This window comes from Tribolium castaneum, chromosome 9 (assembly GCF_031307605.1).
Source record: "Tribolium castaneum strain GA2 chromosome 9, icTriCast1.1, whole genome shotgun sequence".
Classification (NCBI taxonomy): Eukaryota; Metazoa; Arthropoda; class Insecta; order Coleoptera; family Tenebrionidae; genus Tribolium; species Tribolium castaneum.
The window spans coordinates 1698114-1713638 of NC_087402.1; the positions used below are offsets into that span (position 1 = coordinate 1698114).

General features: G+C 37.1%; 2 protein-coding genes across 2 annotated transcripts in view; both read right to left on the minus strand.

Moving 5' to 3' along the window:
- Window positions 1–7123, minus strand: part of crp (cropped) — a 29364-nt gene extending 22241 nt beyond the window's left edge. Inside the window, exon 1 of the mRNA XM_962644.5 lies at window positions 6661–7123. Within this exon, the coding sequence (XP_967737.2) occupies window positions 6661–6737 (77 nt within the window). The 5' untranslated portion in view covers window positions 6738–7123. The remainder of the gene's footprint in view (window positions 1–6660) is intronic.
- Window positions 7124–9325: 2202 nt separating this feature from the next.
- On the minus strand, window positions 9326–15523 carry Sfmbt (Scm-related gene containing four mbt domains). The gene is made up of 7 exons (XM_962724.4): window positions 15372–15523; window positions 14915–15117; window positions 14621–14864; window positions 13408–14345; window positions 10527–11474; window positions 10303–10467; window positions 9326–9969 (listed from the first exon to the last, which is right to left on the minus strand). Exons 1-7 carry the CDS (start codon window positions 15376–15378, stop codon window positions 9799–9801), a joined length of 2676 nt encoding a protein of 891 aa, XP_967817.2. The 5' UTR covers window positions 15379–15523; the 3' UTR covers window positions 9326–9798.
- Window positions 15524–15525: the final 2 nt, after the last annotated feature.

Below are 15525 nucleotides of genomic sequence, written 5' to 3' on the forward strand. Positions count from 1 at the left end.
CCTATAAACTGCGCTAATGACATCGTAAATTTCTTTGACGTCGTATCAAACACGATTAGAAAATTAGTGTCGAACTGGTCGAGAAATAGTTTGAAATTTGCAGTAAAACAGCTGACACCGATAAAGCGAGTGATTAATTCGCATGTGAGGCCGTATGCTGGTCTAGACTGAAGTCATACAAATAAGCGCCAAGTTAGTCAGCCGTCGTGCGGGCGTCGTTCCGCCAACGCTCCTCGATCATATTACAGAGCGACGCCTCGTCTAAAATTAGCTCAAGGTCTGCTGGTGGTGCTTTAATGCAGCGACGGAGATTAGCGCCGCCGTCCAAATAAGACACAAAAGCGCGGGGAAATTGGGACAGGTGTCCCTATGACCCCCTTAACGACGCCCACCGATAGACCCACTCGCACTGTGCGCTCTATTTAACTAGGACATGCCCATTGTGTCTCGTTACTGCGTAGAATGTCGGCTGGTATCGATCTGGACGCGTTGTTTTCATGAATTCCACCGAGCGATGGATGGTTAGTTGGTCACGAGGAGGACAAACGCCACCATTCCTCCCATAATAAGAACTCCAAACAATAGAACACGGCAAAAGAAAAACTATAATTACGAAACTTTCGAAATGATGTAACAAGCCAACCGTGGAATTAAATAACTATGTAAAAAATAAATCATATGCGTGGCAGTGGCGCTACAAAATCCACCGGCGAATGAATGACTCCACACAAAGCCCACCGCTGTAAATATTTCATAATGGAGCACAATGATAACAAACATGCGATCTATCCGCGATGAATCACGGCGCATTCTTTTGAAGTACACATGTATAAAAATAAATAAATAATTGCTGTGGCGTGGAAATCACCTTCGACGGCCTTGCAAAACGTATTACGTCCGTACTCGAGCAACAATAAAATGAAAACACGACTCCTTTTTACTCTTTCCGCGCGCGATCGGTCGACGAGCCAAAGAATGCGATGGTATTTTTACTTGTCTCAATGTAATTACGAGCCAAGGATTTCGCCGACTTGCTTATTAATATGCACTTAATAACCGACCAAGAATTTCAAGCATCTGCATATGCCTTTCTACCGATCGAGACTTGAATTGAATTCCTGGCACCAACTTATTCTCCCCATCAAACTAACAATTCCGTCACACCTTGGACAAGGAGTGAAAAAAAAACAAATTCACTCAAATCAAGCTGCACTTCCGATTACTCATCTCGAAAACAGGCGCTGCTTTCCGTGACTCAACAAGTGAATTTACATGTGTTTTACATTTTCCAAACTTTCAAAAGCAACCGGCAAAAACAAGCGCTAAATATGGAGTGGAGACCACGTTCTACAATCACTCCAGCCGTTTCACCCAAAAAAACTAAAGGGTAGAGGGAAAAATCCGGTCAAAATAGGCAAAAATTCTAGTCATACAATTATTTATAAAAATTGTTCTTATTTTTTTTTCCTACGAATCACCATTTGAAACATTAAAAATACAAATATACAAGTTTTATGGCCGAGGCAAAAATAAATATTTCTAGTCGAGTAAAAAAAAATTAATACAGTAAAACCTCCTCTTCACAACGGACCTTTTTTGTAGAAACGTAACAAGAGCATTGGAAAATAATATAAGAAAACCTCCTTAGAACGGACTCTCTCTATAGCGGACATGAACAAAATCCCCAATTACCATAATATTATATCAAATTACCTTTACAACAAACAAACCGAAAGAGTGATGGTGCAAAAAAAAAGAAAATTTGTTTCAAGGACTTTGTAGAAATGGATGAAAAATTCTATACCGAAAATCCAGAATTAAATATCGATGAGTGTATTTTTTTTTGAAGAACGTGGTAAATTATAAAGGGAAAACTTGCCTTAGAGCCACAGTAAAGCAAAGCTGTCTGCATATTCGGGAACTTTTAAAAAATAGCTGAAATAATGTGTATGTAAAAAATTATTATAAAAAATACGGCTCCTAAAACAACAAAAACAAAAACTGAAGATTTTAATTAAAAAATCTGTTTATTTCCTTTTTTAATGATTTTAATTTTATTTTGAAAAATTATTTAGTTATAATACCTTGCTAAGAATAAAAATTTTAATAACAAAATGTTCATTCTGTCATAAATCTTATCAACACGGCCAAAAAATTGGAGGAATTAAATAGACCTAAAGCTTATACAAAACATATTTGCGTACGAATAAAACGTATTTTGAACGAATTTTGAGAAAAAAATTCTATAAAGCAAAATTATTTCAATTTTTAGAGCTGTAATTGCTGAAATAGGATTATGCGAAAGTTGAGTTTTAATATTGAAAATACAAAAGCTCCAATAATTTATGGCAGGCTTTCTGGTAATTGGTGATCAGGTCCGAATTTCTTGACAATAGAAAAAGGTTCGCTTTGGTGTTTACAACCTTTCCGGGTTAGGCGGTTTATTGTCAAGAAATTCTGACCTAATTACCGAATACCACAAAGCCTGCCATAAATTATTCGAGCTTTTCGATTTCCAATATCAATTAATTACTCAAAATCTATCAATCTTCGCATAATTCTATTTTAGCAGTTACAGTTCTAAAAATTAAAGGAAAAATCTTATAGAAAATACGCCAATAACTTAAAAAAAATCGCAAAATTGGTATGGCAATGCCTGAAACTTTTGGATATTAGAAAATCAAATGGTAGCGTAAATAATCTCCTGTACCAATTTTCTATGCGAATTTTGTAAATTGAAATGTCTATTATTGGGTCAGCTGACGCAATCGATCCAAATCGCGCGATAAGCCTTATCAGTGTTATGTGATTCAATGACTTGGTAATTAAATGTTGTGGGCTGGCACCTTGTCCCTAATTTAACTGTCAATCATCTAAGAATTGTGTATTGGCCGACAAAAAGTTTGGTTGCGTAAAAGGTCGCCGCACAAGCAGCTGATTCGTTCGTTGATAACATTTTGCTTGATTTTGAGGAAGCAGGCAAGTCAAGCCACAAAGCGAGTCGAACGTGCGATAAGGAAACTTGGTAAATGTTGTAAAAATCGTCGAATGCTCTTTTATGGTCCATTGTTTGGTGTGAAATAATACAATAGCGATATCCGCGCGCACAAATTGCCACAAAAGCCGGCCGGTTTGTAAAAACCCAACTAATTGATTACACACCCTGTGGCCAATAATCGCGAACATCACTTCGTTAACACATCATGACGCGGCAATTTTCGTCTTGGTGTTTACCGAAGATTGCATAATGGCGACCATTGTCGGACCCCAGCCCCTTTACAAACTGCCTTCCGTTTCCTTACAACGATAACATCGCACCTGGCTCTAGTGCCTACACAACAAATCTCCCCCTTTCCTTATTCATCGCATCGCCATTCCACCTTGTGCCTAATTATCATGCGGGATGGGACGAGCAAATCTTCACCTGGTCGCGCTTTGCTCCAAATAATACGTAAAACTTTCTCATAATACAAACCGGACCAGGTAAAGAGATTTACGGGCCGCACAAATGCGACAAAGGAGCTCTTGGCCTTGCACGACCCTCCCAACAAGTTTAAAGTTGCAGCTTGAGTCCTATTCTATAGAAAAACGAACATAACACCCTTCCCAGAAAAGCTCCAATAGATTTTCAAGTGCATTTTCTGTGATGTGACGACTACCTGGGGTCACGTGCAAGTTCAAACAAGTAGTGTTTGCTTCCTCATTCCGCCAAATCTGAAGCGAGCTGTGTGGGAAAGCGCCTCCGCCAGAAACTCGGCCCCCACGCTGTACTTTCAATCAGAACTAGTCTATTGGGAAAAATTTGCAATGTCGTTGCCATCAGAACCAACTATAAATAACACCGCCTAGGAGGAGATAAAACCGGTTCAATATGAAAGCCATTTTGCATACCCAAATTAATTCATACTACAATTGTCGATCATAAACTGGAAGACTTGAAAATATGCCAAATTACCTCAAACAAAGCAAATTTGCAGCATAGAAAAATAAACGAAATCTGGCACTAACTCAAAGTCAAAATATTGACGAAACTGTTTGTTTTTCAAGTCGCGGCTAATGAACCTTGACGATTTTTTGTTGTGTCTATAACCCAAAATAATAAGTGTCGTTTACCCTTACAGGTGAAATTAAAATAATTAAGCGAGTCATTTACTTGATGCATATCAACAATCCACTGTTTGTATAATTAATGGCCCCCGACTAGTTTAAATCAAATGAAACTCCCATTATCAGGGGGTAAGGGAAATTAATTACGAAAAAACTACTTCCGAATCGATTATCATACATATAATTATTTCCTAGCAAATAAAACGACCAGTAATAAAGTACGAGCGCAATCATGTGACACATCACATGTCACGGTCATAACCATTCGATTGGGCCACGTTTTACAACCCCTTTGCTGTAATTGGGGCAGTGACATTGCCTTTTCCGCTGGAGCAGGGTCAGACGGTCGAAGGGGCGCCGCCGAATAATGCGACTGAAATTTTTCATCCACGAATACATTATCAGTTCCGCAATTTTTTTCCATTTCTTGCACGCGTCAAAAATCAATTCAGTAATCATAATAAAAATTCAATGTGCACAAGTTTATGAAACCAATAAATATCTGTTTAAGACCTTTCTAAAAGCCAATAAAAAATTTCAATTTTATCAATCAAATTATAGAGGGTATTTTTCACTGAACAAATTAACAGTAATTAACATTCGCGGTAATTCTTGTTTTTTGAGTGAGAAAGATTATAAACTATCTCATAGATTTTCCCACGAACTTTTTTGAGTTAAAGCAGCATTTTCCCGCCAGTCACAACCTCATAGAAATTATTGAAAAATAATTCAGAAGCGAACACGAAACCAAATTTTTGCATCGTTCAGTTAGATGTTTAATATGATACAATTTATGCTATGCTATTGGAAACAAACAAAAATGCATCCTCTCAAAAACTGTTAAGACTTAAAGGCCGATAATTATCGAAAATTTTATAAAATAAATTTCATTTATTTTTAAGAAATACTACAAAGTGGGTTATAATGATTTTCATCTAGTCGCCTGTACATTTCTCATGTAAAGTAAGAAATGCTGTTTTATATGTATAATCCCATTTATTAAGTTTTCAACTCGGAAATGAGCTTTATTTTTTTTTCTAAAATGCAGTTTTAGAGTAAAACAAAAAAATGTGAAAAGATAGATCGATATCCGAATAGATACTAAAAAAGCCTTTTCAGAAAAAATTAAATGGGTTGTTTTTGTCAATGGGATCCAATTATTTCAAAACTTTTCAAAAAAAATTCTCGAACAAGTCGATTTTATTTCTGGTAACTACAAAAAATTTAAATAATTAAATAAAAAAAATTCGTAAAAAAAGAAAAGAATGTAAAAAAGGCAAAAAAACGTATTAAGGATAAAAGAAAAAAGGCTTTATTTTTTTGTTTTTAAGGAAAATAAGGAATTAAGGAATAAGGAAAATAATAAATCCTTTTAAAGTAAGGATTTTAAAAGGACGATTATTTTTTTGCTTATTTTGAAAAATTACAATAACAATAATATGAATTTTATGCGTAGCTTTAAACTCACTGTAGGTCCAAAAATGCACAAAATATAGGGTGTTTTATTTAAAAAATAGTATATCAATTTGCATTGTAACAATTTTTGGATAAAAAAAATTGACTAAAAGTTTTAATAAAAAAAGTTTAACATTTTCTGAACTTCTGGACCCGCCTCTGAATGATAAATGTCCTGATAGTCGTTTTATTTTTGGAAAAGCACTTCGGTCAAAATTTTCGTAAATTATTAGAAAAAAAAAACACTGGTTCAAAAGCAATATTATTGAGTTAGAAATCATTATTTTTTTTTTTTTTTTGAAAAACTCGAAAACTAAATATTTCGAAAAAGTGTATTCTTCAAAAATGACCACATTTTTAGAGTACTTGATGATGTACTAATTAGTTTTTTCGTAAGGTATATAATTTAGACACAAAACGCTTGGTCCCATACTTTTGCCCAACCCTCTATGATGAAATTTTTGGAGGGGAAGTTTAATTTTGAAAAAAAAAGCTAAAATCGTCCGAATTTTTTTGGGTTTCCGGCTGATAAAAAATCTGTTGACGCAACCAATCCGTGCAATAAATCTGCGAAATCGTGGAGCTGCGGTGTTCAATCTCAGCAGCCCACCTAAATCTGGTGTTGTATTTCCATGAATGAAAACTTAATACGCAACTTCCTTTGCGTAAATTGTAAACAAATCCGTGTACCGCGGTGTCAGTAACCGTTGCAGATTTCTCCACTTTGCATGAAGCAAAGCGTCCAAAGTGCATCTCGCACGCTAGCGGGTACGTAGAAAGCGGCGGCGGCGGTGGCATCGGGCGTGGTGCATCACCCACGTGGCCCTCGCCAGCACACAGCCTCGTCTCTGATTCACGATCTGTAATTATCCCAACCCAAATCGTCAGCTGTTGGTTTAGATCACGCTCCATCGCGGTCATATGTTCGTCTGAATTATCTATAAACACCGAAAAGATGGGCACCGACGCCACAAAATGGCGAACCAACAGCTGAGCCGGCTAGCGTTTGTTCGTTGCCGCGTAACGTTAACGCACCATCAAAGTCAAAAAGTACACAAACGTCAAAATCACATGTCAAAAAGGCGGTAAACGACTCACCTCGGCGCGCTGTTGCCCAAAAGCTCCTTTTTCTCACAGTCGAACACTAGCTGCTCCTCGTCGACATAAACAGACATAATCTTCGCAACCCCAGCCGCCGACAATTCGCCCGCTTTCAAGCAAAAAATTTACTCACTTTTTCACTAATAGTACGCTGGAGCGCGGGATGACAAACATACGCTACGCCTCACAGCGGTTTTCTGGTAGCGGCGTTTGGCGGGAAACAGCTGAGGCCTGGTTGACGCCAATGTAATATTCATACGCACGCTTGATTACGCCACTTGAGGCAAAAGGCCCGCGTTTGCGGCACAACACGCCACTAAAGGGCACAACACACGCGAAACGTCTCACTAATTTCGAAAAAACCTACTCTAGGGCGACTTTAAGGGCCGTTACATTGGGGTACTATTTACGGCGCGGAGGAAAGTCGTCGGGAGCAAATGTTCGTCTGCCAGCTGGCGGCCAAGCCCCGCCCATTGACTATAGACTAAAGCGTTTCTACGCTACGTCCTTCCCGCCAACTCTGCCTTCCCTTACTTCCCTCCAAAATTCCACGATTTTCGGAAACATGGCACAAAATCGCACCATTTGTTTTAATTCAAAGACAGTTTTTGCGCGGGTAATTGTAGTATGCACTTCAATCAACGGCGCGAGTAAGAATTTCGCAATCCATTCATTAAAAAAGTATTCATAAACAGTTTTTTGTAGCGTATTTTCATTCAAATTATTACGACTTGTCACTGGAACACGAGTGGGCTCTGAAGTGAATGTTCCAGGGACGGATCCAGTTTACGGGCCGCGAAAAACGACTGGTTTGAGCAAAAATAAACGTGCTGTAACTTTAAATGCTATTTTGTAGTTTTTCGGTTTGTTTTAACAGAATTTCACGAAACAATCGCATTTTTGGTTGAAAAATACGCCCAAATTAACGAAAATTGTATATTATTTTAATATTAGGAGCAAAAATTAGCCCCTGAAGGCGTGTTTGTTTCGAATAATATACAAGTGATTCAAAAATGTCGGATAATCTCGGGTGGTGATAAAGGACATAAAAATGAATTAAAAGTTCCTATGACGAAAACATTGATTGAGCTTTTTTTCAAAAGACATAATTTAATTTTTAAGTGAACTTTTTGGTGGTTCAGATTTTTTTTTTATCTTGGTTATCGAAAACGACAGCTCTCGTAACATTAAACTAAAATCTGTTCAAAAAAATCACCAATTAGTCTCTTGATTAAAAAGATATTAAAAAACTTGCAAATTGGATAATAAATTTACACTATCTCGAAAACTAATAATCGCCCAGAATTCAGCGATTGCTATTAAATATTTTGTACTTTTCTCTATAACCATGAATTTATTCAGAATTTTTCTATAATTCCTTGTATTTAAAATTAATTAATTGATTAATTTCTAAAAAAAAATTATTTCTTGTGTAATATCTGGGAACAAGCGATGCTCAAACGTTGTTTTGTGAACAAAATCCGTGAGAAAATGTCGCTGGTCCAAAAAATTAAAAACCCAAATAAACGTAATCGTTTTTCAAAAAAATTCTACAACAGTCATTTTTTTAATGGCAACTGACATTTTGGTTTAGTGTTTTAAATAGTATAGGCATTTTTATTATTCAAAATTAAGGAGAAATATAATAAAAAATTAATAAAATCGACCTGTTCAAGGATTTTTTGAAAAATTACTAAAAAAACAAAGACATGAATTTTGTGCGTCACTTTTAAAAAAAGACACTTGTAGTAGACTAGAATAAAAACGATATTGGTAGCAAAATTATTCAGTCAAGTAAATCCTACAATGTTTGATTTTTTATTTTATGTAATTACTGATTAGATTAGGTACATAAACTAGGCAAAAGTTGCTTAATTCAATAAAGTGACACTTTTGCCTTGGCACTTATTATGTGACATAAATTGTCTAATACTTTTCGCCCGAGTCGGGTGATTTTTCGAGCGATTTAGCGAAATCAGAAAAAATATTAGTCCGCCCCTGAACACGTATGAAATAACACCGACTAGTTGAATTAAAATTGGTTTAAATTAGAAATACCACCGATTCTTATAAGAATCTTGACGAGCCCGTGGTTTAATAAACCGATTCTGTGATGTCAGGAATTTTAAAATTTAATTTCAACGTCAATAACCTGGCAAGATATTGGTTTAATTAATTGCAAAATAGAGTAGCGACGAGCGCTAAAACGTTCATAATAAATTGAGAGAGGTCAGGAATCGAGCAGTGGTTGCCAAATTTGCGGGATTTTGAAATAAATTCAACAGTGAGTGACAGTAAAATAATTTATAGGCTTTGTAATTAGCGTTTTATGATGTTCCTCAATTGAAAAACAGAGTTTTTCGTTTAGTGTCATGTAAGAAAATTTATAACGGTGCAATAATGATAAAAATTGGACATGTCGTAAAAGCATTAACATATTTGATGTTGGGTGTTAAACGAAGTAAAATGGGAAATAACGGGGAACAGCGAACTGTACTTTTGATAATACTTTGCAAGTAATTGTTTTTAATCACAATCATTGCATCCCTTGTCAGATAAAAAAACACAACATAAATCTACTTACGTGAAGTCCGTTTCTTAATACCTTTGCTGCTTCAGCCCAGTGGAGGTGCTAAAAATCTAGGAGAAAGTAAACAAAAACTTATTTTTTGACCATTTGTATTTCAAAATGTACCTAATGAAATATCATGTGGCTGTCTGACAAATGCAGAATCTTTGATCTAATTTCCGTACTTATTTTTCATATCTCTAAGAAGTCAAAAAATAAGTACTCGTACAAAATAAACTGTGTAAAAGCACAAGTTAATAAACAGAAAACCGATTTGTTAAAAAACTAAGGATTCATGCTTACAATTACAATTGTTCCACGACATAACTGTACAATTTCCTTGAGACATTGAATGTTCAAATTACCAAAAAGTAAGTTTTCAATCGTCACTATCACCATAGAATAAATATTATGTAGAACTTAACATAGGGAATACAAAGTGAAGAAAAACAGAAATAAATTCCGGGCGACACACACAAAATTAAACTAGTTGATAAATACCAAGCTTAATAATATATAAAATATTTTAAGACCTATTTTTATATACACATTAACAGATTTAGGCACTATAAAAACTTTTTGATATTTGCTTTCATATGGCGAATTTGCGCTGGATTCACTTTTATTTTTAACTGTTGTATGAGATCGAATATTTTTAGAGATGGGCCCACTTTACCCCCTGTGTATTCTAAAATATCCTCCTTACTGAGATTCATCAACGTTTTACCGTCCACTTTCTGCAAAAAATCAGTCCAAGTAATCAATTTTATTCACAAACTACACACTACAAACTACATGCACTTTAAATTTGCCAACATTCCTAACCGATTATGAAAGAAAAAAAATTAACTAGTTTTAGCGAAATTAATCGTAAAAGTTTTATTTTGACCTCAAAAAATGTGCTACAACACTCGAAAAACAAGAATTATTTTACAGCTATTTTTTTTAATAAAAAGGTAAATGCACTTTGATCAATTTTTTTATTTCGTTGATTTGTGCACCCTTTCAAAAACATATATTTAAAAAAATTGTGGATGAAATAATTCCCACCTCGGTTGTAATCAACTCACCTGTTTACTGAAAGAGTCGCAATAATTCGCACAATCATTAACCCTTAAAAATTGCGCAACGTCGTAAATATTCCATTCGTCTGGACACAGTTCGCCAGTTTCGCTACTTGTTCCTGTACTATCCACTAAACGAGGTATTAATTTTGTACTTGTTGGGTTTGTTGCCTGCAACAAATTCCCCCAATAATTTTTTGCGCTAAAAAGACGCTTTATTTTAAACCTACATTAATATATGATGTCGCTTTGCGCTCCGGAGGCGGATTGGCGTCGGTCGCCACCGGCAGACTTTGGTCAGGTCCTGCAGGTTCTTGTCCCGCTTCCGGTCCTTGATTGTCATCAGCAACTTCCATTTCCTCCCTCTCAATTTCCGGTTCCACTTCGGCTTTAATAACTTTCGTGGCCGCTTTGGGCGACACTTCTTTGATTTTCTTTTTACGCCCTCTTTTCTTCATCCCTTTGGCGAGCTTCGCCACGGGAGTTGTGGGTTTTGGAGGGATAACCGGCGGTCCTTCCAGCTTGTGTCCCACACTTTGACACCATCCCACGGGATAAATATCGGGACTTTCGCAATCCAACCACTGGTCATACTCCTCCTCCCAACCGTCAAAGTGCACCTTGAGCAACCTCCCTGCAACTTTGGCAATCGTCGCCACACAAACTAATCTAGGGTCCATCAAGTCAGCCGCCTCGATTTTCATCCCGGGGACGAACCCGTGCATGGGGATGTAGGAGGCGAAGAGGTCGGGACTAGCTGCCACGTTGTTCGTTTCCAGGAGGTAGTTCCGCCAGGTGAAGGTGTCCTGGTCGTAGCCTTTTGGAGGGGTTAGGGGAATGTCGTATTTTTCGCAAAAACCGACGGGGAAAATGCACGGGGATTTGACGTGGTAGCAGAACCAATCGGCTCCGGTCATATCCGATTCGTAGGTGTCTATCCGGATCATGATGTAGCCGTGGCGTAGGACGTTCATTACGGTGGCGACGCATATTGAGGACAGGTTGAGAGGATCGATTGCTTCGAGTTTCATTCCGATGCAGAAGCCGCCGTCGGCAGTGGGTTCTTTTGAACCGACTTGGAAAGGGGTGAAAAGCTCGTCAGTGGCGTCGTCGTCGTCGTAAATGCAGTGGTTGACGCGCTCCAGGTAGTTGACAGGGGCCACTAGGTGGTGGCCGACCTGACAAACGAAGGGGAAACATATCTCAAATTAGGGGCTTTTTTATTGGGGATATTAAGGAAATAAAAATAATATTTGTGTTTTTTTGTTTAGAGCTGAACTGGTTTTAATAAATTGTGATCAAATGAATTTATATTTGAAGTATGTTTATGTAGAAATTAATAGTTTTTTAATTTGTATGAACGCCAAAGGCCCTAAATTATAGAGTTGTGTTAAGATTTTTTTTTTGTAAAAACGCCAAATTAAATCTTGTCACTTTGTCACGAACCAATGAAAATATATTTCGGAAAAGCCAAAAATTTATTCCAGCATTGAAAAGATAGTCAGGTCATATTTTTTTGTAATCGATGGCCTTTTAAATAAGCTTTAATTTTTCTTTGAGAATTAAATAATTTACTAATAATACGCCGATGTTAAAATGTTTTGAGAACAACAAAAAAGTTATTATGGGTCCACAATTTTTTTACAATCGAAGACCATTTGCACAGGCTTTGTTTTTCAGCAAAAATCTGGAAAATTGTGAATTACTCTAAAAAAAAAATAATTCCTCTAAAAATGAGACAATAATATTTTGAGAAAATCCAGGAAAGTTTTAAGGAAGAGTCGCCAAAAATAATTCGTCTATAATACAAAATTAATACTGAACTAATAACTTATCTGTGTAATTTAAAAGTAGGTATTTCAAGAAAATCATAAAAAAATATTTCAGGAAGGATTTGTAAAATAGCGAGCAGTAAAAAACTATGTAATTTTTTATGTACACTGAAAAATAGGATAAATGATTTTCGAAACTTGCAACTTGTAGGAAGGCATAGAGGACGCCTAAAGAAAAAATTGTCTAGTTTAAAAATAGCTATAAAGAGACTGAATTTTTTTTGTTACAAATCAAATTGAAGACTTTTGTACGTTTGTCTAAAAGAAAATTTTGACCTTGGAGTTTTATTTTCTCTCCGTCAATATGACGAATAAACTTTTTGTCTATTTATTCCCGAACAAATTTTTTGCGGCCCGAGATAAGACTTATTAGTTGCGTATTCTACATCAGTCTTTTGTTCGCGTTTGAATTGTGCAGATTACTCTCTGTGTTCTCATTTATTTAATTATTTAAATTTAAATAAAAATTCGAGTTGTTAAATAAAAGTGACTGGATTGTGACAGCAAAGGGCCAAAAGGTACGAAAGTTTAGAATTAATAATCGTTTTTGCGATCTTGGGTGTGTCACATTTAAAATTTCAGTTTCTAAATAGCTAAGCACTTATTTCAAATAATTGGCGTTTAGCAAAAGACAAAATTTATTTAATTTAAGAATTTTTCCTCAGTAAAGAAGACGAATAAAGTTTTTATCGATTTATCTCTGAACAATTTTTTTGCAGCTCACGTAAGACCACTAGTTTGTTAACCACTTTCTGTGGTTTCCTTTATTTAAAACTAAAAAGACTAAAAGCGAGTATGTATATTTTGGAGTTGGATACTATTTATTTAAAAATTTTCCTTCCATAAATTTGACAAATAAAGATTTTGTCAATTTAATCCGAAAAAAATTAGTCAGAATAACTGAATTATTTGACCATGTTTGCAAATTACATTTTTTGTTAATGACGATTTATCAATATTCTTACACAATGAATATTCTAATGAACCGTTTGAGTTTATTCAGATTGTTATAAGCTGTTGTTACAAACGGACGCCTATAATAATTAAATTATTTGCACTTCTTGATTAAAATTTTCAAGTATTTTCAAGACAAATTGTTATTATTTTCTGTATCGTTTTAAATAAGTGATCAATGCGTGTTTTCCATAGAGAATAAATGACTACAGTGCCTGTAGACAGAAACTAAAGTATCTTAGTGCAAAAAATAGCGTATATATCTCGGGACCAAAGTGCCTTAATCCCACTCTATAATATACTATTTTTCCATCACATCACCCACCTTCTTTGCCCAGCCAACGGGATGAAGAAGCGGCGAGTCCTCGTGACACCAAAACCCCGCATCATCCGACGGCATATTAAAATACTTCACATTCAGCCTCTTCCCCACGATTTTATGAATAATGGCAACCTTAACTTGCGAAATTCTATTTTTGTCGACAACTTCTAAATTAAGGCCGCATTGAAATCTAGACTTAAGACTATCACTCGCTTTATTGCTAAAATTCGACGGTAACGTGCGTGCCCCCGTCAACCTCTTGCTCAAAAAATCCTTCCAATCGTTATACTTGTCCTCGATCGTTTTCGGCGGAATCAGGGGCTTCCCCCTCGTGGCGCACCACCCGACCGGATGCACCTGATTCGAACACAACGAGACCCAAAAATCTTTGGAATCATTCGACCCGAACCCCTCGTACCGCAGCAACGCCTTATACCCCACGATTTTTAAAACAGTAGCCACCCAAAACGAGTCGGGAAACGCCTCTGAGACGTTATCACAGTCGGTATTTTCCACTTCGACTTTCATCCCGACCATGATATTCTCCCAAATGTCGGACATGGGCGCGTGTTTGAAACACGTGACAGGGGCTGCCACGAAATACTGGTCGTTTAATTGCGAATCCCAGTCGTGCGAGTTCGCCAGTTCGGAGGGCTTGCGACGGATTAGCGGGACTGTTTCGTCGATGGGGGGCAGCACTGGCGGTGGGGGCAGCTGGGGGAATTCCTGGTCGACGACTGTGTTGGCAAAGTCGTCTTCGGTTTTCATGGTGAAGCGGTGTTTGGCGAAATGGTGGTGTTCGGGGGTTTGCTGCTGGGACAGGGGCAAGGGCTCGGGGATCAGGCCGCTGTAGCCGCGGGCGCAAGCCATGCTGCAGAAGCGGCGCTCTCGGGTGTAAAAGGCGTGCTTGACGCCGATGGCGCCGCACTTCTCGCAAACAGCTGGAAAAATTCAACATTTTGTCAATTATTATTTTTTAATACTTTTGATTTAACCAGCGGCTTAAGCATGTTTCAATATCTTTGTAAAGATGATTTACTTTCTTTTGTGTAGTAATAAAGAAAAAACGAAAAGTTTTTATGAGATTTGGTAAAAAATTACCAGACCTGACAACATGGTCATAAGAAGAAAAATTTAATTTTGTCCGTTTTTTACAAATAAAATTTAACACCCCAGCGTGAAGTCCGTGCCGTCAAGGGGGTTGTGGGCAACTCACCAATTCCATCTTTTTGAATTGGTATGACTGAGGGGTCCGTATTGCTTTGGTAGGCTATTGGTGTTTTCAAAACCAACCCAGGGTGTTTGATTGGTTTGATTTTCCGCGTAGAGCAGGGCAATGTTTGCGTGGCAGAGTTTATCATATATACAGGGTTCTGACTATCATCTTCGGCATAACTTGAGTCGTTACTTTCGTGCTTCATGTCGATATATTGCATCATATCTAGGTTTTCCATAGCGTCCTAAAATAACCCACTAAGCACCAAAACAAAGCACAAAGAGCTGGCTTTACCATTTGCGAGCTGTGGATAGTGTGGATATCGTCCATGGACTGGTTGGACATGCTGTGTATGGATGGGGTGAAATATGGGTTCTCGTGCTCCAGCAGCATGTCCGAGTTGTCCCCGGACATGAGTTCCATGGACATGTCGGGGTTGGGCTGCCCAGCACCCATCCAGACCATGCCCATGTCGGCCACTCCGGGCATTGTGTACACTAAAATCAATGTAATTGTCTAATTATATAACCTACAATTTTAAAACGGGGCAAAATCAATCGCTCGAAATCTATTATTCAAGATTAAATCCCAATCGATAAATAACCAGCTCACACCGAGTGATTATTCAATTACAAAGCCAATTGTAATTACAAACAAAGAATGCAATGTAATTAACCAGAAGAATGGCATGCAATTCTTCGCCGTTTTATTGGGACTGGACGGGACCTATACTAGATAATCAAAATTGTACCGTTCATTTCCGATGGCCAAATTTATTCCTAACTAATGCGACAGCCGAACTGTGATAATTTTCATTTATAAAATGTGGTAAAATTTACACTCAGCCTGTCCACCGAACGCATCATTTGTGAATTTTTTGAGAACACCTGCTGCCAACCACGCAC

Coding starts and splice junctions, on each gene's coding strand:
- Sfmbt (XM_962724.4), bottom strand. Junction 10,468..10,526: donor AAGCGACATCATATATTAAT/GTAGGTTTAAAA, acceptor AATTTGTTGCAG/GCAACAAACCCAACAAGTAC. Junction 9,970..10,302: donor GCGACTCTTTCAGTAAACAG/GTGAGTTGATTA, acceptor GATTTTTTGCAG/AAAGTGGACGGTAAAACGTT.